Source organism: Clinocottus analis, unplaced genomic scaffold (genome assembly GCF_023055335.1).
Source record: "Clinocottus analis isolate CAN_PGR_092001 unplaced genomic scaffold, fCliAna1.0.p SCAF_18, whole genome shotgun sequence".
Taxonomy (NCBI): domain Eukaryota; kingdom Metazoa; phylum Chordata; class Actinopteri; order Perciformes; family Cottidae; genus Clinocottus; species Clinocottus analis.
In genome coordinates this window covers 3,353,518-3,376,251 of record NW_027175909.1, presented here as the reverse complement: position 1 = coordinate 3,376,251, position 22,734 = coordinate 3,353,518, and the positions used below count along the sequence as shown (strand labels likewise).

At 43.9% G+C, this 22,734-nt stretch overlaps 1 protein-coding gene across 1 annotated transcript; it reads left to right on the top strand.

Annotated features, from left to right (window-relative positions):
- Positions 1–1,311: 1,311 nt before the first annotated feature.
- waca (WW domain containing adaptor with coiled-coil a) lies at positions 1,312–22,217 on the top strand. Its single transcript, XM_068581812.1, has 13 exons — positions 1,312–1,564; positions 1,768–1,798; positions 2,591–2,783; positions 10,297–10,388; positions 11,768–11,883; positions 12,022–12,137; positions 16,636–16,884; positions 17,931–18,053; positions 18,318–18,466; positions 18,611–18,735; positions 19,888–20,107; positions 20,197–20,324; positions 20,421–22,217. The coding sequence occupies exons 1-13, from the start codon at positions 1,524–1,526 to the stop codon at positions 20,488–20,490; spliced, it is 1,653 nt and encodes a 550-aa protein (XP_068437913.1). The 5' UTR covers positions 1,312–1,523; the 3' UTR covers positions 20,491–22,217.
- Positions 22,218–22,734: the final 517 nt, after the last annotated feature.

Here is a 22,734-nt window from a genome sequence, read left to right as displayed (position 1 = left end):
TGTCCCCACATTAAAGTGTGTTGTGTGCCTAAATGCTGAACCACAGCTTCTTTTGTCCTCAGCTTGGGATATGATGTGGGGTATATTGTCCGTGAACAATGGAGCCCAGCAGCCCTCTTCTGACAGATACTCACTCTGGACCATCAATACAACCAGGTCAAAGCCACAAAATGTGAAGAGACTGTTCTGCATGCACATGCACTGTTTCATTACAAAGGCCCAAGTGTTGACTTGCAAATGACCATTATGCTCCAAGGATTCTCCCTGTGTGACTAATTTGTGGCACTCTGTAATGATTATGATATTTGTATGTGTTTTACAATATATATATATATATATATATATATATATATATATATATATATATATATATATATATATATATATATATATATATATATATATATTAACGGTACATTTGTAAACTATCCCTCTGTATAGTATTATTTATGTCAAATGACGTGCAGAATATTTTTATTGCAGCTAAAGACAAATCAAAATATGAAAATAAAACCATGTCTCTTATTTATAATTTATAGGAAAATGGAAATTGTGTCCTTAAAAAATATTTTTGAGGGACAATGAAGCTAGAACTACTGATGGAAGTACAAGTTGGGATGTAGCGTTTGATGCTTGCGATGTTACAGTACAACCACTAGATGTCAGGAGAGAACTAGGCAGTGCCTTCTGCAGGCCGTTAGTGGCTTTTAAACCTTTTTATCCACAGCAGTTGATTAAACAACACACTACGTGGGATTTTATTTTATTTAGTAGGAATTCAAATGTGTAGAGACAATTACAATAAAATTACAATAAAAGGTTACAAAGTTTCTGAGACCGCTCCACTCTCGTCAGTGTGTATCCCGGATGTTTCCATCGGAAGGGGGAGGTGGAGAATCGGGGTTGCAGTCAGGTTGCCAGGTCTGTATAATACCCACATTTATCGATCTATTTGTTGGCTATTTCCTAAATACTCGATTTCTTTGAATTGTCACTGGAAAGGTCGTAGTCCGGACATCTGATACTGACACTCGAGGGTTTTTATATTCCATTCTTCCACTGTTTTTATTGTGTATTTAGCAGCAGTGCTAAGATTTTATTAAAAAATATAGTTGCAGCTGACTGAAATCAAAATGCGTACCCATCTTTCAACCAACATGCCAGACGCACCTCGCGTTGGTTACATGACATAATGTGATTACGTGACACTTTTCTTAGGCTCGATTGACTTATAAAGGCTTTCCCCTACTGGTGAGTGTCCGATATCTGGCAACCCAACGCGCAGCTCCACTGCTACGTTTTCTGGGCAGATAGAGAGACACCGCTGTGAGCCTGAGTGGGAGATGGACTGAGTGAGGGCGCTCTTCCGACCAGTGCTGCCGATAGCATTGAAATACCCACTAGCTAAGCTGAAATAACAGACGATTTTAGGTCGCCGAATCAGCCAGAAAAACAAAACAAAAAAAAAACAGTGCCGTCATCAATCTTTCACATCCCACTCCAAACACACTAACACGGCATTGATGGTAATGTATGCAAGGAAACAACCGAGACTCGGCGATGGGTAAACATCTTTTTGACGTTACTTATTCAGATTTTCCTATTCCTCGTAGCTACGCTAAGACAATCCGCCATTTTTTTTACTGAAACCAAAATAAGTGGCTTTGAAACTTGCACGTTCAGCTGTTGCGGCGCTTTCAACAGTTTCGCAACGCTGACATTTTAGACGCTTAACATTCACGACTGCCTTTTTCTTTCCATTTGCAGGTGCGACCGAAGAGATTCTCAGCCCTATCAGGTACTTGTTAGCTGACTGCAGCCTGCTAGCTTGGCTAGCAGCAAATAAGATTAAGACGGCCACTCTAGCTCAGGCTTCTGGGGAGCACAACAGGCCCCACGTCAGTGCGGAAAATAACCTCGAAAAGTAGAGGGGCTTTGTTGGAAATGGCCGTTTAAACGCGGCAAAGACTCCCTGGCGTGAACATTGTCGGGTGAATACGACACGAGCCGCAATGTATCCGTCGAATTGGGCTGTTTTGGAAAATGTGCAAGCGAGTTTTGTTGCAGCTCAAGCTAATGGTAGCCTGGTACTATTAGCTTCGCTCGCTAGCCAGTCCGATTAGGGCCTGACCGCAATCTGTCATTTTAAGGATCCAGCTCGCGAAGCTCTGGGAGCGTCAAAGTGCTTCACATGTGTACTGCACAAATCACGGATTGACTAATACATTCAAAATATAGACGCAGGTGTGACGACGGTGAACACCTGGTTGTCTGACAAAGTGTTCTGTTTGCTTAATAATTATCGGTAATTATATAAGTCAGTATACGTACGTACATTTTTATTAAGTGAGAAATTAACTACAGCCACAATAAATTCATTATTATGCCTATTTGGTTATGTAATTGACAGATGCATCTGCTGCTCTCTAATCATAAATAATCAGCTGTTCCAGTACCATAAATATGAATCCTTTAATGTATAAGTACTTTGAGTTTGTATTACTTTGACCAGTTTTAAAGGGACCTTGATGAAATCCTTGTACGCCGCAAGACACTAGATTGTAGTGAGGTGTTTGATTTGTGTCTACAGGCGCTCAAATACTCGTCCAAGAGCCATCCAGGAGGGGACCACCGGCATGAGAAGATGCGAGACTCCTCAGATGTCACTCCTCCCTGCAAGATGCTCAGGAGGTCCGACAGCCCTGACCACAAACACATCGACAGCACAGGCCACGGCAGAGCAAAGGCTGTCAACACACACCGGGCCAGAGACAGGGACGGAGGTGAGACACAGTGGTCGCCGAGGCCAAAATGGGTTTAGATTGCAAAGTGGCTCACTTAAATGACCATACTTAATGCTGTCTCGCAAGCGGTGCCGCGTCAACACTGAAATTCTGCAGCGGCAATATTCATTTGTTCAATTTTTTTTTAATCGTACATCGGTACAGTTTGCTTTGAGCTTGTGTGTGTCTGGAAAGAGTAGCTGTTGTCGTTTGTAATCAAGAATAGCGTCCATGCACTAGGGAACTTCTGGAGCGACCAACCAAATTAATACTTTTTGTCAAGAAACACTTTATTTTAAACACCTGCTGTTCATTGTGATTTCTAGAACCGAAACCACCGCAAACCTAATGTTTTGTTTGTGCCTTTAGGTTGACTGTGTCCAGGTTTTTGATAGGATTGTCGTGTAATTGGTGTCTTTTTGTCTAATTTAGGGTTTATATGTGAATTTGTCCAGCAGCTGACCAATTTTACTGTCACACGTACTTATTTTAATGGTTTTCAGTGATGCAAGGACTGAGTGACTGTTTCAAATCTCATTGTGTCGTTAATTTGTTGCCGATTTTCTTTCCAAGACAAACGAAACAGTCCTCCATTTCTCAGTATTTCATTAATTGACTAACAAGCAGTTTGACATGTGTGTTTTTGTGATGAGGCGCATAAACTTAGTTTCACATGAGAGTATTGGGTTGTGTACGGACTTTATGTGACACAGTGTTGCATTTTAGTTTGAGGTATTTGAGATGTATTGGTGTCTTAGGGCTTCAGACACTGTCATAGGCTGTTTAAAAAAAAAAAAAAACAATACCAAAAGAAAGCTTTCATTATTTCAATTATCTCTTATTCTATTCAGCACCTAAAACTGAGTTATTTTTGGGCTTTGACTGCATCAAACTATATTTCTCATGCCGTCTTGACATGTCATTCTAGTGCAGGTCAGGCCGTCATCATGCAGAGAGTATTATTGGTCAAATTCAATTTGGATTGTAACATGTTTTGGTCAAACTAGCAAAGCGGCCTTAGACAATTTATTATTATTATTTTTTACATGTGATTAACATAAATCATGAACTGATTCTGAAGAAAAATAGAAGAACGCAAGTGTAAATCATTTATTAATGATTTTACATAGAAGAACGCACAGGGACTTCGTATTTTCATGTTTTACATATCACATGAAAGAAAAGATTTATCCTCATCTACCAAGATTAAATATCTGATTTCAAGGTATATTTTAGTCACAAATATGTACAGACGAGTCAATGATTCAGATTGGCATTGGCATTACATTTGAAACTTGTAGTTTTCAAAGCGTTTAAAAGGAGCTAGGTATGAGATCAATAATTTTGTATGCACAATATGTTGTGTGTGAGGTATCTCTTGTAGTGGTGAACGCACATTCACGGTTTCCCTCGGCATCTTCCAGTTCATTGTTTTTATTTTCTGGCCCACAACTGAACTGTTATGGTTGAGTCTCTCTGCTGTTATTGACCTGATTTTCAGCTCTCGTGACCAACCAAGCTGTAATGAACCCACTGTACTCTCTACCTGCCCAGCACCAAACTATGGGTCTTTAGTAGAGCTCGTGAACATAGTGGAGCGTTTAGCAGCTACAAACACACACCTGTTATAAACATCCAAAGCAATGCTGAATTAGTTTGGCGTCTGCTAGATGTTGCTCTGACATAAAATCTTTAAAAAGCCACCATGTGTCAAATGTGTGTGCTACTGAATCTGTTGAAAAGCTCTGCCATAATGCAGCATGAGACCATTCAGTTGATCGCCTCCTGTCAATCAATGCTGTTTATTAAATTTTCAGGTTGTGGGTATAATCGGTTGCCACTCAAAAAAAAAAGAAATCTGCCTTCTCACCTGAATGTTTTTAATGAATCTTATTGAATGTCTCTAATTTGTAACTGTAGGTACTTGCTAATCTTGACCGTTAAACAGAATACGATTTTTAATGGCTCTAATCTGATTGGTTAAATGCTGTTGAATCAGCGCTGTAGTCCGCAGCGAGCCAGAGCCCAGCGAAAGGCTTAAGCCTTGTTTCTACTCGCTGTAGTGAGGCCGGCACAAGGTGTGTACGGCAGAAAAGGCCATAATTAGTGGTCGTGCCGTTTGCTTGTGCACCTCTCAGCTTCAGTAACTGTGCCTGCATACTCGGGAGCTCATCAGACTTGACTGTCACGAATATACACCGACCAAAGCACTATTAACATGCATGAGGATTTCTCAAAGAAGCCAATATATTGCAGCAAAAAGTGGAGGTCTTACAAAAATAATTTTCAGTATATATTTTTGAATCAAATCTAATTGTTTACATGATGGTCAAACATTGTTTTTTGGTAAATCATTTAATACTTGACCCAAACGACTTCACAACGAACGGCACGCTCGGCATAAACACCTTCTTGCATGCTTGCAGATAGCGCACCCATCTACGCTGCGGTGCTAAACGCTCATATAAATGAAGCTTGAGGGGGCATGCATACAAGCATGCTTTTTATTATTAGTGTTTTTAAATAGTTGCTATGAGTCCCGTCAGAAACCTTAAAACTCCTTTGGTGACCATGGAAGGCGTCCTGAGGTGAATCTCAGGTTTTTATGATATGTGAGAAGCGTTATTCAGAAGTGTCATACGACTATTGCAGCCTCACATGTCACACACTCGCAATGCCATACAGATGGGAGTAGTTGTCGAGTGTGGAGACTGTCATGTGCTGATCAGCGAAGCAAAAAATAAAGAAATTGCTGCTTTTCTCGAAAATCCTCTGTGTAATTTTGGACAGTGGTGTCTTTTGATGTTCTGACGTGCGTCAAGATACTGCCAGCGTATACAGGCTTACATGGAAAACAATGGCTGTGGGTCCTTTGACGCACATCATGTGTTGCCCACGTGCGCTGCCCTTTTACGAGCGCCGTTTCCTGTTATCATCTCTGTGCTTACTGAGTTCTGCATGTGGGGTGTATACAGGATGCGGCGACGGCTTTGGAAAGCCATGCACGCTTATTAACTGGTGTTTTGTAATTTCAGCTACAGGTGAGAGTTGTGTATAGGTTGTTGGCAGAATTGGTTTTAACTACACGCTGGGGAACCTGCAAAAATGCCATCTGTGTTTTTGTTTTTAACTGATGATGATGGTTTTTTATGATTCTGCTGCAGCCATGCGAGGTGGCATGATGCCAGAGTGGGCTGTGGAAAATAGAAGTGCACCGCTTAATGGGCTGTTGATTAGTGGTGCAACAGATCATAAAACTTGTATCGGTTCAATGCAAAAGAAAAAAAAGGAGCAAACGTATCTTTAAGAGATCCCTGATCATGTTTTCATTTGTCACTGATACTAATTCCTGATCATTGATGAACCATATTGGTGTTTGATTATAGCAGCTGGTCTACAGACTTGTCTGTCAGTGCAAAGCATCATGAAGAATAATATCCTTTTACTTTATCGTCATTTATATTGTTTTGTTTCTTCAAATAAGGGAAATATATATATATATATATATATATATATATGTGTATGTGTGTGTGTGTGTGTGTGTGTGTGTGTGTGTGTGTGTGTGTGTGTATGGATTAAAACCAATCTTGTCATTAGTAGGTTTAATGTATTATAATCTGATTCAGTTAAGTGTAAACGGGTCATAATTCATCCATTTATTTTCTACTGGATTTATTCAAGTTTCTTATCGACCAACGTTTACATTGAAACACATCTCGATAACGTTTTAATTTAACTTCGCCCAATATACATTTTCCCCAAACAGTGCCTGAACGCATCATAATGTAACTGAACAAAACCTTCTTTCTCATCCTGTTGATTTAAACACAGATTGGTTGTTTACATTGTCACTTTATCAGAGATCAGCGACTGGAAAAGCATAAATTATGACCTGATCGGATAATTTACTAAATATTGAGGGATAAAATCCAAAAATGCTAAACCGTCCCGTCCGGTTGACAGCATCAGAATAGTTGTGGAGTTTATATCTTAAATGTAGCTTCAGCGTTCTTTATGCATGCATGTAACACCTGAATTACTCATGTCCCTTCAAGCCAGGGTAACTAATGAATAACTAAGGATGTCCCAAACCTGTTACTGGATCCCAATAATTTATTTGAATAGATATTTCAACATGTTAGAGGTTCACCTCCACTACCGTAAGAATAAGGTATAGCTTTGTCTCTAATTTATCTGTTTATTTGTCTCTTAATCTGTCACCTGCTCACTGCATAGGGTGGATGGGAATAGCCTCTTTCAGTGAGAATCCATGAGCTCGTTGGTAGGATACCGAAATTATTTCAACTTTTGAGGCGAATCTCTTCCTGACCCTTCTAGCTTTTTTTCCGTGTGAGCAGATGGAAATGTAGAAAACATTCAGGTAGCAGGCTTCTCATTTGTAGCTGTCATTTCCGCCGGTCAAAATGACAAACTACACCGTCAGTAGATTAATAACCGCTGTTGCTAATTAAAGGCGCGTACGTGTGCGTCCGGCCGACATAAGATTGGTTGTGAGTGACGAGACGCCTCACTGTGGGATATTGAGTGTTTTTGTCGTTCAACAACACCAATAGTGGCAGCTCTCCACTTGAGGAATTACATAGTTAATCATATCACAGCCATTTCTCCACAGATGGAAGCAGCTTAACTGCTGAAAGCGAGTTTTGAGCTTTACAAAAATGAGTAATATCACCTGTGTTGGTTTTCTTTCTGTCTAATCAATCACACTCTTCAGTTACTAGAACCTTTATAAATGGACGTTCTCGTCTTCTGACTACGCTACATGTCCGTCCCCATTCCAGCAATGACGGCTGGGAATCGATTGCATGACACCCCGCTCTCCCTCTGATCCTCGGCGCGCCGTGGAATGGTTTGAAACCGGTGGTACCACAGATCGAGTGGTTTCAGAACAGTTCTGGTTTAAAATGTATCCAGCAAGTTTTGACTTTTAAGTGTCACTTTATTTGAAATTTTCTGGGAACGTTTCACTCTTGTAGACATGTTCTGCAAGTTTTGTGATGATTGGCCTGAGGGTTTTTTACTTAAGTGAATTTTTGTGATCAGCCACATCCTTTTGAAGTTAATCGGCCAATCACCATGCTTGTAATACATTTTTAACATAGTTATTACAATTATGATCCTCAGAAGATTTTGGTGGTTAACAGCGGTGGTTTAGGAGATGTCAAACACATGTTTGTTTTTTTCAATCCAGTGGGCAGGCGTATGATGTCAGAGCAAACGTTTTTTTTAGTCGAATTTCACCTCCTTTACACTTGTTGCGTGCCTCGTCGTTGAATTGACCCGTCTGATCCAGACTTGAACTGTAATCGTCTGACTTACACTATCGGATGAAAATTACCAGATAGTATAAGTTTGATGAAAATTACCAAAGTCACACAACACTAGACTAAGAAAGAAAACTCCATTTCATCACGTTCTGAATATTGTGGAGAAAATGAAGGATTAATCATGCCGGTGTGAGAGCCTCTAGGTGTCACCTTGGCATTCTGAGTTATTATAAAAGTGCAATAAGATGTCAAACCAGCAGATGACAATATCAATGGTCAGTCTAAAATGCACCCAAAGTGCAACGCTGTCCAAGCTTTGGCTTTCAGCGTTGGGACTGGATCGGCTCCAGAATGGCCAGATGTTGTATTGTGCCGTTCATGCTGTACATGTTGCGCTACTAGTTATGTCACAGCTTTCTGCTGTATGTAAAGAAACCTCGTCACTGAAGTGCTCATTCTGCCTCACTGACATGTAAATATTCCCTCCAAAGCAATTTAAATGTTGTTTTTTTTTTCATTGTTTTCTTTTTACAAACGTCAAAATATCCCAGAAGTGCTTCCACCTGTAGCATCTTATAACAGTTGGGCAGCGCTGAGAAGATGAGTGAAAGCAGCTTCGGTCTTGCCATCTGATTGCTGCGCGTGTTCCACTACCTGTGATGTTGACGGTGTTTGCAGGTTGGAAGGCCGCTAAACACCGCGGCAGATCTCTAAATCAATCAAGGCAGTAACACTAATGGATTTAAAAATTACTCTGTTGAGTTTTCCATAACTAGGAATATGCTGCACCCCTTTGCTCTTTTGTCGCCTTTCCAAATAGGCTGCAACATGTAGATTATTGTGCTACATTTAAATATAAAAATAAATACATTGAACATCCAAAATGGTGGTCCTGTATGTCATTGCGAGCCGATCTGGAGCTTCTGGTGATCAAAATCCCGCAGTGTGATTGCTGCATTTACAAACCGCCACGTTCTAATATGACATCAAATTAACCAGAGTACGCGGGCAGGCCAGCGTAACGCGACTGCTTTACACCGTGTTAGAGCAGGGTCGTCCTTCAAATTGCTGTGGCAGGCTGTTCCAGCGGTGTATGAATGAGGATGAAGGATTAAATAGTCCTGATGGGCAGGTAGCCCCCGCTGGGTGTGAGTGATGACCTGCAGAGTAAAAGTGCTTTGAGTGGTCGGAAGACCAGAAAGGATCTATACAAGTACAGCCCATTTACCATTTTGAGGGTTCAATCCATAAAAGTGCCCGTGCTATGAACAAAGCTTATTTATTGTTTAGCAGCATTTACGTGAGAGGTGCAGATGGATGACGTTAGTTGATGACACATTTCTGCTCGAGTCCTTTCTCCTTTCTATCGGTCATCTGTGTACATTGTAGCTCTACTACTCGTCAGGCATTCACTGCTCCATCTTTCATGGACGTAAAGGATTGTACAGTCTGACAGATTGCAACCGAGACTTATCGCACATACCGGGCGTGTGACGGGAGACGGAAATCACACTTCTGTATGACAAAAAGCAACCGGTTAAAATAGGCATCAAAACTGAAGAGCATCTCCTATGCTATGAAATTGAAAAAAGAAATCGACAATAATACAAAATAAAACGTTGCGCCACTTTGCGAGGAGTGTTTCAATAACGCGTCTATTTGAACGTTCAAAGCACCCAAACGTGTGTGCATCAGCTTTGTCTGTCGGGCTCTGGTTTGTTTGTTCCCCTCAGTGACCGGCTCATCCGAATCTCCCATTCACATCCCCTGAAACAGTCTTTGTGTCTCCCTGTTGCTGTTGTGGTGGACCAGGAACCCATTCTTTGGTTCCCGTTGTCCCTGTCGTAGTGTGAAACGCAGTACAGCTTTTAAAAACAATGCTTGGGCAGTACTGGTGCTTGGTAACTTTAGTTCCTTATCAATTTACAGTGTGTTTCACGAGCGCTGGATTGAAACAGACGGGTCGGCATGAATACGCAAACTGCTACAACCCTATTGTTTATGAACTGAGAGAAAGTCAAACGTTTCTGTGAAGTTGTTGTGGTGATCGTTGTCTTTGCACTTATTACCAACAGGACTATTTCATGTTACTGAGCCGTCCAATGTTTGTGACCTGTTTCTCTGAGCGCAGGTTGGTGTGTGCATGTTGTTGCTGTAGTTCTCAGCCAGGCTGTTGTTGTTGCCTCTTACTGACAGTGTCTTCCTTCTTGTGTTTTCTGTCGCAGGAACCAGTTATTCTCCACAAGAAAATTCTCACAACCACAGTTCCCTTCATAGCTCCAACTCACATTCAAACCCCAGCAAGACCTCAGACACAGTAAGTGTTGCCTCCACCTCGGCACGAGCTCGATGATGGACGAATGAGAATTGTTTTCAGTACAGCAGCCCGAGTACTTTCTTCTCAGTAACTGCTGTCCTGTAGTTTCACAGCTTTGATAATGGATTCAGCTGTGTACTCATGCTGTAAAGGTAGAAAACATTGAAGCACTACTACTTTCATAACAATAACATCTTGGAAATGTATAGTGTTTTTATACTGTCAAATGGAAACTTGCCACAGGGGTCAATACAAACATTTAATGGTGGCCAAACAGTAAGCTTTTCCTGTCCTCTTATAATCAAAATGTTTGAGTGTAGATTAAAGGTTGAGTCTCGCTAGATTGAAGATTTCTGCTCTTTTTGTTTCCCAATGAAATCATTTTTTGTTTGTTCTCTTGTTATATTTGGAAAAGACATTAATCCCATTTATTAGGGCCTTGCGACACGATGTATTGTGATGAATATAAATAGATCTGAAAATACAACTTGTTGTATACACCGGACTAGTCGGTCACTATAGCTAGAGCCTTCCCATTTTATGTCCCGTTGCCTTCAGGTTCAGCTCCTCCATGATGTTACTCCCTCTACGGCTCTCGCTCTGTGGTGGTGTGACGTAATCGTAACATTTGACTACGTGGTCGAGTTGTCCACACGTTCTACTCTGTCTCTCTCTGAAGTGGGGGAAGCAATGTTTTGACACGTTTTGTCACCTCTTCATAAATCCTGGGCACTAAACTTCCTCATCCATCATGTGTCGGAGAGTCGGCCGCACATATAGCCGCTTGCTTGTGAGACGCCATGTTGTGATTTTGGCGGGATCATGTGACGGGCCAGTAGGTCACTGGCCTTCGCTCAGAAGGAAGCGTGCGGTGCCGTCTGGTGTTACAGGAACAGAGGAGGAGGTTAGACACACAGATTCAAAGCAATTGAAAGGACTTTTTAAATCATTTTAAACATTATTCATTTGATTGTATCGATAGTAGTCACGGACATATCGATACACTATCGTTCAAAAAGGTTATCGTGATGGTAATCTTTATTAATATTCTAGCAGAGCCTTAAATCCCATTCAGTGAATAAATGTGATTTTAATCTATGATAAATACGGCAACGTCGCTATGTCATGCAGTACAATATTGACAACACAATGAAGTACTTGATTACAGTGTAAAATGCTAACAGAAGGCAGAGGAATGAGCACAAAATGCCAAAATAGCCGTTTCACTTTGGTTATTGCGAGAATCGTGACGTGTCCCTGAAGTGAGCCGTGGCACCGATGGCGCTCCTGCGGATCGCTTTTGTACAGTTTAGATTCCTTTACAAGCTCTTGCATCACATCCCCTCAGCACACTCACACTCTCAATTGTTTTTTCTCAGCCTTACGAACCCGGTGACGACTGGTCGGAGCACATCAGCTCATCTGGAAAGAAGTACTATTACAACTGCAGGACGGAGGTGTCCCAGTGGGAGAAGCCCAAAGAATGGTTGGAGAGGTAGCTGCGCCCCCTATACTCAAACCGCTGGATTGTACATGCTCTTTATTAATTTTATCTTGTTTATGAGGTTCGCCTTAAGGTTGGATACACGGCTAATATCTCTTCGCATGCACACTCGTATCTTGTGTCTCCCAGAGAACAGAGGCAAAAAGAGGCAACAAAGACTGCAGTCGTCAACAGTTTCCCCAAAGACAGAGACTACAGAAGGGAGACCATGCAAGCATCGGCAGCCCCTGGCTTTACTGGAGCAAGTAAGTGTTCAACACACACACTCTCACCGGTCTGCCTCGACTGGTTTGAATGAAGGAATGTCTCTTTTATATCTTGTTGCTTGGAGGGCTCCAAATATCAAAGAGGAGTGTTGTCGTCTTTGTCTCCATCTCGTGCCTGAAAGCCGAGCTGAGGCGGCGCTGTCCCGGGTTAGTCGACTGTTGTTGAGCTGATCTCCGGCTGATGAATGCTTAGAACTGCTTACCAAAAGACTGAGACTATGAACGGCTGAACGAGGCGTGCCGACGTGGCTCTTAAGCGACGTACTGTGGCTGTACCCTCACACATCAGGGGATGCCGTCAATAGAGCCAGGGTGGACCGAAATGATTACTTTCTTGGCCAGTTAGTGTTGTTGGTGTTATTTTTTTGTAGCTAGAATCAGGACAGTCAGTGACAGCAGCAGAAATGAGAAACAGATTATTTTAATGCACCGAGTAATGGTTGGGATTCTGAAACCCAGTTCATGAAGTTTCAATGCTAATGCATAAAGTTCTGGCTGCCCATGACTCTTTGACCACATTGAGCTTATTTTTTTATTCTTTTAGCCTGACATGGCCAGACCGAATCACAAATGCAGTTAAGTCTGGAATCTCTCTTTCAATTTCCAAGTGGCGTCATCGACATGCGAAGGCCAAAAGGCCTCTGAACACAATTGGATGGACGTGCAACCAATTAGGGCACCGAAAGATACGAGTTGGACTGAACGATGAAAACATCCAAACGGTCTTTGGCAGAGGGAGATTCAATTAACATTCAGCGAGGTCCAGTGAGAGAGATTGTCCTCGTGCAAGAGTTCAGAACGTCCCCGTAATGTCCAACTTAGCACTAGGATTTAGTCCCATATACAATACAGGGAAGAAACCTAGCAGTTGTATTAATGTTTGTCATTTCAAATATAGAAAGTCCAATTGAACACACTCAACAATATTTGTCACATTTGAACTGAATGAATTATAAATAATACATACTCATAATAAATGACCTCATTTCAAGTTTTTTTTTCAAAATGCATCTTCAGTTTATTCAGGTGTGAATTATCTCAATCTTCTATTAAAATAGTTTTGTGTGCAGGGACTTTATTTGTGGTTAATGAAACCTCAGCTCTGGTCTCCTCTCTGGTAACATCATTGTTGGACAGTGATTCTGATTACATTTGGCACTTTGGGTTACTTTCCTGTGACTTCATTTCGCATTCGAGTCTGTACGTTTGCTGAAAGATGTGAGCTCTGTCTCGTGGCGGCGTTTCACATCGCCGCCTTTAATAATTGTCACGGTCCCTGAACACATGAGCCATGCTGGCTTTGAACTGCCTTTGGAAAGAATGAACATATATCTCCATTCTTGTTTAAAGGCTCTGGTTTCCACTTTTCTCTGTTTGGAGACCACCATGTGAAATAACTTCTGGCGAGTCGCATCACGTGACTTGGAATTGGTCGTGTGTGGACCGCTGAACGACAGCCGTGAAGGTTAGAAAACCGGCACAGATTAAAATATCGGCGCTCCGTCAAAATTAAATAATTCCCAATTATCTATCGATTTTATGTCCAGGGTCCAGTTGGGGCCATCAGTCTGTGAACGAGAGTTGCCGTCTTTACCATCAGAATGTGAATCCAAGGTGTTTGTACTTTGCCTGAGCTCGTGTTTCATCTGCCATTTCATCTGGAGACATCGGGGCTACGCGATAGAGGCTTCAAGGGAAAGTTGAATCAGCTGCAGCTATCTCTGTCTTAATAGTCATCGTCTCAAACACGCCCCATATTAGATGAACGGTTTTATCGGCCCGTTGGGTCTCTAGTTGCTGGAAATCTGTCCTAAGCGGAGGCGGGTTAAATGCATCTGCCAGAGTGAATAAAACATGAGCTTCTAGGTTCGTCTAGTTCCCAGGCGAAGTTTCTTTGCCTTTTCTCATGCAAACGGCATCGCAACTTAGCGCGGCAAATGGTCTCTGATTCTGTTTGGGTTCAGGGGACGCCTAGTGTGTAATTGTAATCTGCATGTGGTCCAGAGTTTTCGGGAGGTGCTTTTAGCTGATGTGCGAGATGTCTGGTCTTTTTATGTTCAACAATCCTAAAGTCTGTTCACGTTGTCGCGGCGTACGTACTAGCGTTCACCTGGAGGTACAGGTCCAGCTGTCTTCTGTTGCTGTTTGGAAGGAAATCCTCTGAGGCTGCTACAAGGCAATTAGAGTATGTTTTACTACACAGCGGCGCTCCTCTTAAGCTATTCCCAAGCTCCTCGAGCTACGCTTGAATTGAATGACCTGTTTGTGAACGGCTATTCACCGCTCCCGCAGCCACTTTCTCTTCAATAGACCTGACACAATTGTGTTTTTGAATAAATGCTTTGAAACATTTGATACACGGAAGGACAACATACAAAGAAAAAAGTACCTTTGAGGTCTGTTTTTTGTTGTTGATAGATTTGTAGAAACCTCCACACCACAATGTGTTATATCACCTGCCCGTAAGCGTCGTCTTATCGTCTCTTCGCCCGTATTTCATTTCAGCTCCTTCCGCCGCCTTCCTTATCACTCCTTGTCATTCTGTCAATCAAACACTGTCACAGCGAGGAAGGGCCCCTGTTGATCTGCGGTGGTAAAGCTAATGTTATTGCTACGTAGCACGGAGCAGCAGCATTAGCTGCAAACACTTCATAATACATGTGTAACAATATTAAGGCAGGGGGATGTTGTTGTTTTTTTTAAACCTTTAACTCGCGTGTAATGAAGACGGGTCTTCTGGACACGTGGACGGGGAGCTGGCCCGACCGCTCTGACCACATAGCCGCTCGGCTCTTCGTCAGGTCTGCAGCTGCACACATCACCAGTGAAACAGCAGCAGGGCCCCGTTTGCTGCACGTCGGACGAGATGTACGGAGAGTTCCTTCCTTCGGGTCTAGATGTGTATGGGGGAGCTAACTGAAGCTGACGTGAAGCTCCACAGTGTTTGTTTACGGTGGACTCTGTTCACATGGAGTTTTTATATCATACAATGTGCCAAGGACTTATTGTTGGATGAATTACAGATTACATTGTTCTTTTTATTACTCCCGTTGAAACGCTGTACCAGTTGTTACCTGAGTTGCTTTTTTAAATGGTTCACTTCTCTCTGGTTCTTTTAAGTGTTTTTACCTGCAAATGTATCAAAACAAACAGCATAAACGTGTCGGTTTTGGATGTCATGTTTGACTAAAACAAATAAATTGACCATAATGCATCATTTAGAAATGTGATAAGGTTCAAGGGGGTTAAATAATGATTGTTAGTTTTAGAATAATTTAGCATCTTCCACCATTTTAACTGCTTTATGTACGTTGGCACATGCTTCATTGAAAGATGCTGACGGAAAGCCCCCATGTTAGTAGTTTTAAACGTATTAGACTAAACTGTGGTAGCAACAATAATCAAAGTTTCATATTTACTTGTGGACAGAGTTCCTCCGATATTTTGTGCATCCGTAATCCGGAGACGTGCTAAAGGTGTCCGCACGTAGTTTTAAGGTCCAGGTGAGCCGATGAAATGCGATCGTGGAAGTCCAGTTGGAGTAAATGGTTGCGTTCAAGGCTTATCTGACACCAGAGCACGGTGTAACCGTTTGTAAATTTAGGATTACAACTCTGGAACGCTGTCGCAGCGCCAGCTGTTTTATCTCCCCATGGCCGATCACAAGGTTCACTGTTAATACTCTGTTGAAAGTTACCAAGAATGTGCACGGTTTCATGTATGCGATTGGCCCACGCAGCATTTGGTCAAATGAGGTTGCAAAAACAAAAGCCACTGGGTTGTTGACCCTGTGCTGGCCCTGTGCTCTGTCACTGACCTGACCTAATTCAAATAAATGAGCAGGGTGTGATTTCACTCTGGTTCTAGCCCGTATGAATGCAGCCTTAAGGCGCCGTTCATGGTTGCTGTGATGTAAATTATGTCATTCGTCAGACCATGTAGGCCACAATTTTACCACTTTACAAGCGCAGCTCCCACACACACGCTGGATAAGTAAGCTGGACACTCGTGGACTTGATTCCCGTCCGTTGGCCTGTTCTTGTTCTGTGGTTGCACACGTAGTTTTATCTTTTATATATTTTTCATATTGTTCAGCGGGCGAGCAAAGGAGCACTTCTCGCTGTCAGCGGCCGCCACCATGGTTTGTAGTTCTCATGACTGACTCCTGATTGCAGGATGTATAGTGCATACGCAATGCACTGCAAGCCTGCAGCTGTCCACATCTGTCCTGGAGTGTGATGAAGGCTTTATCTCATGTGGGACCATAAACCTTTGAGAATGCTTGTTGGTCAGCCAGATGTTCCAGGTAAATGTTGGATGCATCTTAACTTGGTTATGCCAGAACGGCACCACAACCGTTTTTAAATGTAGTACTATTCCTATTATTATTGCCGTCCATACTGTAGCGGATGTTTGCGTGAGACTGTTAGTTGAGCTGTGAGACTGCCTTTTTTGATGAAATGACTCCTCTCTGCAGAGTCGGCCCAGGCGGAGAAGCCTGCAGCGACCCTTGCCTCCCAGTCATCGTCCTCTGGCTCGGGGAGCTTGAACCCCTCATCGGGGCCGGCGGGGTCATCCGCCTCCACGGTGCCCGTGTCCCCGGTCCTGCAGTCCCCCGCGCCGCCGCTCCTCCAGGACCCCACTCTGCTCCGCCAGCTCCTCCCAGCACTTCAGACCGCCCTGCAGCTCAACAACGCCAGTGTGGATATGGCAAAAATTAACGAAGGTGGGAGAAGCGCAGGCGAAGCGTTGTACATTCGACCGGTGTCTCCGCAGAGCCAACGACGATGGCTGCGTTTCTGAGCAGCGACAATTGCCGGACAACACTTTGTAATTGCGTGCTGCGCTGCTCTTTACACACACAGTCTGATGAAGACGGTGTTGAAACGTTGCATTGATTTTTTTAGACTCAAAATGGACAAAGACAATAAGGCAAACACACATATACTGTATATAGTCACCCTACAAATGAAATTAGTATTATCTAGTCCTAACTTAACATCCCCACAGTACTAGAACTCGGTCGTTGAATGTCTCATGGTCGGGACGTCACCGGGCAAAAGAGTGCATCCTTCTTCCAAACAGTCACACTGGAAAAGCTGTTCATCAGAGAGTGGCGAGTCACATTGGTGGTAATTATGCAGAGAAAAACATACACTTTTTGATAGTCTGTCCGAAAAGGCGGCGTCTGAGGAGGGGGCTGCTGATTGGAAAACTTGGCTGACATTGCCGGGGGGCCCTCGAGCATCCAACAGTCGGAGATTTAATGATATTATCCAACCGAGGAGCACGTCACTGTACACCTCTGCAGTCTGGGTTATTGAGAGCATAATGCATGTTGCATAATAATCCTAATGAATGAAAAACGTTTACGGATTCAGGGATCATTTATTGTCGTTACGCAATGACACGGAGTTGTAGCCCATTTGCCACAAGAGGAAAAACCTTCTACCGAGCATGCTGGGTAGTGGAGCAGCCTCAGGTCCAGGCTGGCTTAGCTTCAGTGGCACCTCTCCTCCCCGGGGGGTTCGGTGCCACTTGGTCCAGCTGGTCGTTCGGTTGTGAGCGATGATTGTCTCCAATTCCACTGCAATTAGATTCCCACGCTTCCTTTTCTGATGCTGATGAATGTTTTCTTCCATATACTGTTAATCACCGAAAAAAAACAATGTAGCAAAATTCATGGGATCTACTAAATGACCAAACATATTCCCATGGGACAACATTACTGTCGGGTTCACACACTTAACCTGTGCGTTTGTCTCTCTACAGTTCTCACCGCTGCTGTCACGCAAGCTTCATTACAGTCGATGCTCCATAAGATCCTCACCGCTGGACCGTCAGCTTTCAACATCACTACGATCCTCTCTCAAGCCGCTCAGCTCTCCAACCAAGGTAAAATGTCTGCTGCCCCACTGTGCAGATAGACGGGATCTGTGAGTGCGCTGTGTACTTTGGGAAACTATCTGTGCGTTTCCTGCAAGTTGAATGCTTACGACGAAGACGACGATGTCAGCATTAAATCCATTCCCTGCCGTCTTTTGAAGATTTCCCCGATGACCTGTTCCGATGTTTTTCCTGCTGTGCAAATGAAATGTAGATTGCAGTTGATTGTATCGATCGCTCAGATCGTCTATTTGTTTGCGTCTGTCCCAACAGCTCAGCCATCGAACCAGTCACCCATGTCGCTAACATCGGAGGCCTCGTCGCCCCGGTCGTATGTTTCCCCAAGGATCAGCACACCCCAGACCAACGCCGGCCCCCTCAAACCCCTCCTCAGCACGCAGCCGGCCATCTCGCACACCAAAGTAAGACGCCAAATGAATGATGGAGGCTATGATGAGCGGCTAGACAGAACATGCTTCCTATTCGTACCATCTACAAGCTTGTGTCTTGATCCCGTGGAGAGTGCTTGGTCTTCATGTGCCGTGTGTCTTACTGGCTGCGTCTAGGTGGGCACGCCAGCAGGGAAGCAGGCCTCTCACCCCCAGCCCACGTCCCAACAGTCCCTCCACAGCGATAAGCAGCACAGTCACGACGTCACCACGGCCTCCCCGCGCACGCACCAGCGCCAAAGGTAGGTACAGAAGGAGCGCCGCATGAGAAGTGAACGCCCGCTCATGAGCTGTGGTGTTTTTACCGCCGCACAAGAACGGGGAGCTCCCGACTAGATTATCTTTTAATGCGTAGTGCTATGGCGCCATCTGCTGTGCATCCGTGGAACTATGAGGGGCAGCTTCATGCAGGAGTCTTAGTCATCTTCATTCATTGAAGTCATTTGTTTCTTTTCTCTGTGCTTGGCTTTGGTTTGAGGCACTCAAACACACACACACACACACACACAGCTGTTGACACAAATATTACATTTCCAAAGGAAGAGTCCATTGTTGCTTATTGTATCAAAGTTTGCAGGTTTCACAAGTGAAAAAGCAAAAACTGACAATGAGCACGCACTCGCGTCAGTTTAGTGCGTCAGTCTTTCTGCCACATTTAAATTAGAAAGTTATACATTTTTCGTGTTTTCCACTCATTACGTTGTAGTCAGACGCCTACGCGTCGACACCAGAACCCTTTTCTAGTCCTCCTCCTTGAAATATGTCACAATGTACCCTGAAAGCACCCAACTGTGACTGAACAGAACCAGTATGTAGAGAAGGTTTCAAGTCCCCACCTGTTCACCAGCTGTAGCAGTGACGCACGGTACTGTTCTCACCTTGTGAGTCTTTGTGGCAAATTTTGCTGCTGGTGACGCCAACTGTCGAAGCAACTTCCTCCTTCCTAATGCACATTTTTTTAGTGTCTATCTGTGGACAGTTTTTGTCATGGCGTCAAAAGATGCAGACACAAAACTCTGCAGGTGTTAGATGAAATTAAAGATGGAAACGATCCGTCCATATGACAACCTTTGAAAACTCGTATCACACGACCAGTCGCGTACCCAGGGCATGCAGAAAGCAGATGTTCTACACAATGCAGTTGGTTTGATTGTGGCGTTGTTTTTCCACACAAGATGTTGTTTTTCCACACAAGACGTTGTTTGCGCTGATCTGCCGTGCCGAGCGCCTTGATCGAATAGTTAGCCCCCTGCAGGTGGCTGTTAACCGAGCCCTGTGTAAAGTGACGGCAGCACTGGACACTGGGAGGTTGGGTTTTTCGTACTGCTGCTGAGAACACGGAGCTCTGTTCAGTCTCCACACTCACACACTTCCTCCTCCTGTGTTAATTGCAGCAGTCACAGCAGCCACAGGAGTCCCTCCCCGTGTGCCAACCACATCTCCTCCAGCAGCAGTAGCAGCAGCAGCAGCAGCGGCAACGCGCCCAACTCTGCCTCCGCTCCCCCGTCAGCATCGCGACCCTCCTGCTCCTTCACCCCCTCCCTCGCCGCCCACTTCGATGAGCATCTCATCAAACACGTGCAGGGCTGGCCCGCCGAACACGCGGAGAAGCAGGTTTGTACCACCGATGCATGCTTTATTTATCGGCCGATTGTGGTTATTCACAGCAACACCCTTTCTAAAAAGTGTGTGTTTGTGTGTAGGCGTCGAGACTACGGGAAGAGGCTCACACCATGGGGAGCATCTCTATGTCTGAGAACTGCACCGAGCTGAAAAACCTGCGGTCCTTGGTCAGAGTCTGTGAAATACAAGCGACATTGCGTGAGCAAAGGTGAGAATCCATTTTTAGCCCCCATGGTGCCGCACCTGTCGTCTCATTGTGCAAAACGGTAAAATAACAATTGTTTTCTTTGTCTTTTCCCCGCAGAATATTGTTTCTGAGACAGCAAATCAAAGAACTTGAAAAGTTGAAGAATCAGAATTCCTTCATGGTCTGAGAACTTCTGGTTGCGAGAGTTCAGTTGGTTAGGTGTTTTTAAAAAAAAAAAAAAGTAAAAAGGGGAGGGGGCAGGGGAGACCCATTGCACATAGGTGGAAGCTGGAAGGAGAGCGGTTGTTTGGGTTCCTCTTGAGCCCCGTCTAAACACACGCAGGAGCCGCTGCAGTCCGGCTTTGGACCGCTGGACTGGGAGAACCAAGATGAGCAGCAGGCGAGGAGGAGGGGTGGGCGTTACGAGACTCTTGTTTTGTAAAAGACCCACGGCGGTGGATTAAAAAAAATGTAGATTTCTTGTAGATGTTATTATCTATGTTGTACATACGTTTTGTAGATTGAAGCCATGGACAGCCATGCCTCTCAGCTTTTGACATCCAAACTAATCAACGCCTCGGCGGCTACATTCTTTAGCTAGCCTCTCCTTCACAGTAACTTGTCTGCAGACTTACAGCTTCTTTTTTTTCTTTTTTGGTCAATTCATGGATCATTGAACCATTGAGCATGCGCGACCTGCACGTCAGCGGAGGAGGATGTTCCAAAGCCATTAAAACACAAACACACACACACACACACACACACACACAGGAGCAGAGCATAGAAAGTGGAACTCGCTGGCTCCAGTGTAGTTTCTTTCCTCATCAAATATAAAGCTGATTTACTCTTGTCTAGACTCTCTTCCTGTGCCCCTCTCTGGGTGAACTGTAACCTCCACCCCGCCCCCCCCTCTCTCTGCAGGTCTATCATGATTGCTAGCAACGGTTCAGTGATCTACTTGCAGCTTCTGGTGGCCCTGCATGTCCCAGTCTGAGAAAAAAAAAACAGTGCCTGGTGATGTGATGGAGTGAGTGATTTAAAGAAAACACAAAAAACACAACAAAAAGAGAAGTGATATGGCGTGCTGCTTCGGACTATTCCCCTGGCCTCAGCCCTGGACCCCCCCCCCTCCCTTCTCCTAAGGCATCAACACTTTACACCCTCCTTTGTAGTGTTTTCTTTTTGGTTCTCCCCCCTCCTCCGCCATTGTACTTTTCGAGATGAGGAGGCCACCACAGGTTCATTCCTTTTGTACAGTCGCTAACATACAGTGGAGTTGTTTTTTTTTTTCTTCCAAAAGAAGACATGGAATGATAAGGTTTTTATTTATAAAGAGTCGTAGTGGAGAGCGTTAAATCACCATTTGCAGTTCAGGAGTAGCACTCTGGGTTTAGAGGCAGGTGGGAGAGGGGGAGGGGAGTCTCGTGTCAGAGCAGGGCAACAAGAGGTCACAAGGTCAAATGTGAATTGTATGTATTGTAATAAAGATGTTCAACTAAAGCAAGCGCTGGTTATTTTCTTGGGAGTGTTGAGGTTTGGTTCATATGCTAGTGCCTTGTTGAAAGTCTTCACTCGTCTGCAACCCCACACACACAAACACACACACACACACACACACTTAATTTCATCCCGTTCAACTGGTGAGAACAGATGTCGGACGAGCATGTCGTGCACGGGGGTTGTTTTCCCCCACACTGTTGTTTTGTTCCCCACTGTTGAAGAGCAGGGTCCTAAGCTGCAACGGCCTGTGTTTTTTTTTTTTTTAAATAGTTTTGTTCTCCACCGTACTATCTAGTCTATAACTGAACCGCACCACACATTCGGTAAAGGTGACCACATTATTGCTTTGTATATTGTTTCCTGAAGTATATTGACAAATGAAAATAAAATATGCCTCTCCTGGGCCATGTTGTATTTGGGTTTTTGATGGTCAATGTTTAGCTTCTGTTTCTTGTGAATAGAAAAATAGAAAAGTTGCTTCTTGCTTTGAACCAGGGACAGGATGCTATTTGGCAGTTTATGGCAGGAAAGGCCTGGTAGTTATCCGAAGGGGACTTTAAACATTTCAAAAAGTTTTTGAGTACTTGTGAATTCATAAATGATCAACCGTATTCAGTTCCTAAGTGGGGGTGAAATAATAAACATGAAGTGCAACAGTTTAACCTGTGATCTCCACTGCCCCCTGCTGGTGGTCTCCTGGCTGGCACTGCACACTGGAGGCACCAATGCGCTCCTTTCTGTTCATGTTCATGTTGTATCAGAAGTGGCGTCTAGTCCACCTGAGGCACTTTACACATGACGGTGAGACCTTCCTCTGGTCAGAGGTTTAATGGTTGGTTATGATTATGTGAATATCTGAAGGTGGACAGTGTTGAAACTTTAGTAGTCGCCCACTCCTGCTAATTACTTCACCTCTACTTTAAGTTTACAT

Excerpts from the sequence above, each read along its gene's own strand:
- waca (XM_068581812.1), top strand. The coding sequence starts at position 1,524 with ATGGTAATGTATGCAAGGAAACAACCGAGACTCGGCGATGG. Across the intron at positions 18,736-19,887 it reads CGCACGCACCAGCGCCAAAG|CAGTCACAGCAGCCACAGGA; the intron begins GTAGGTACAGAA and ends TGTTAATTGCAG. Across the intron at positions 20,108-20,196 it reads CCGAACACGCGGAGAAGCAG|GCGTCGAGACTACGGGAAGA; the intron begins GTTTGTACCACC and ends GTTTGTGTGTAG.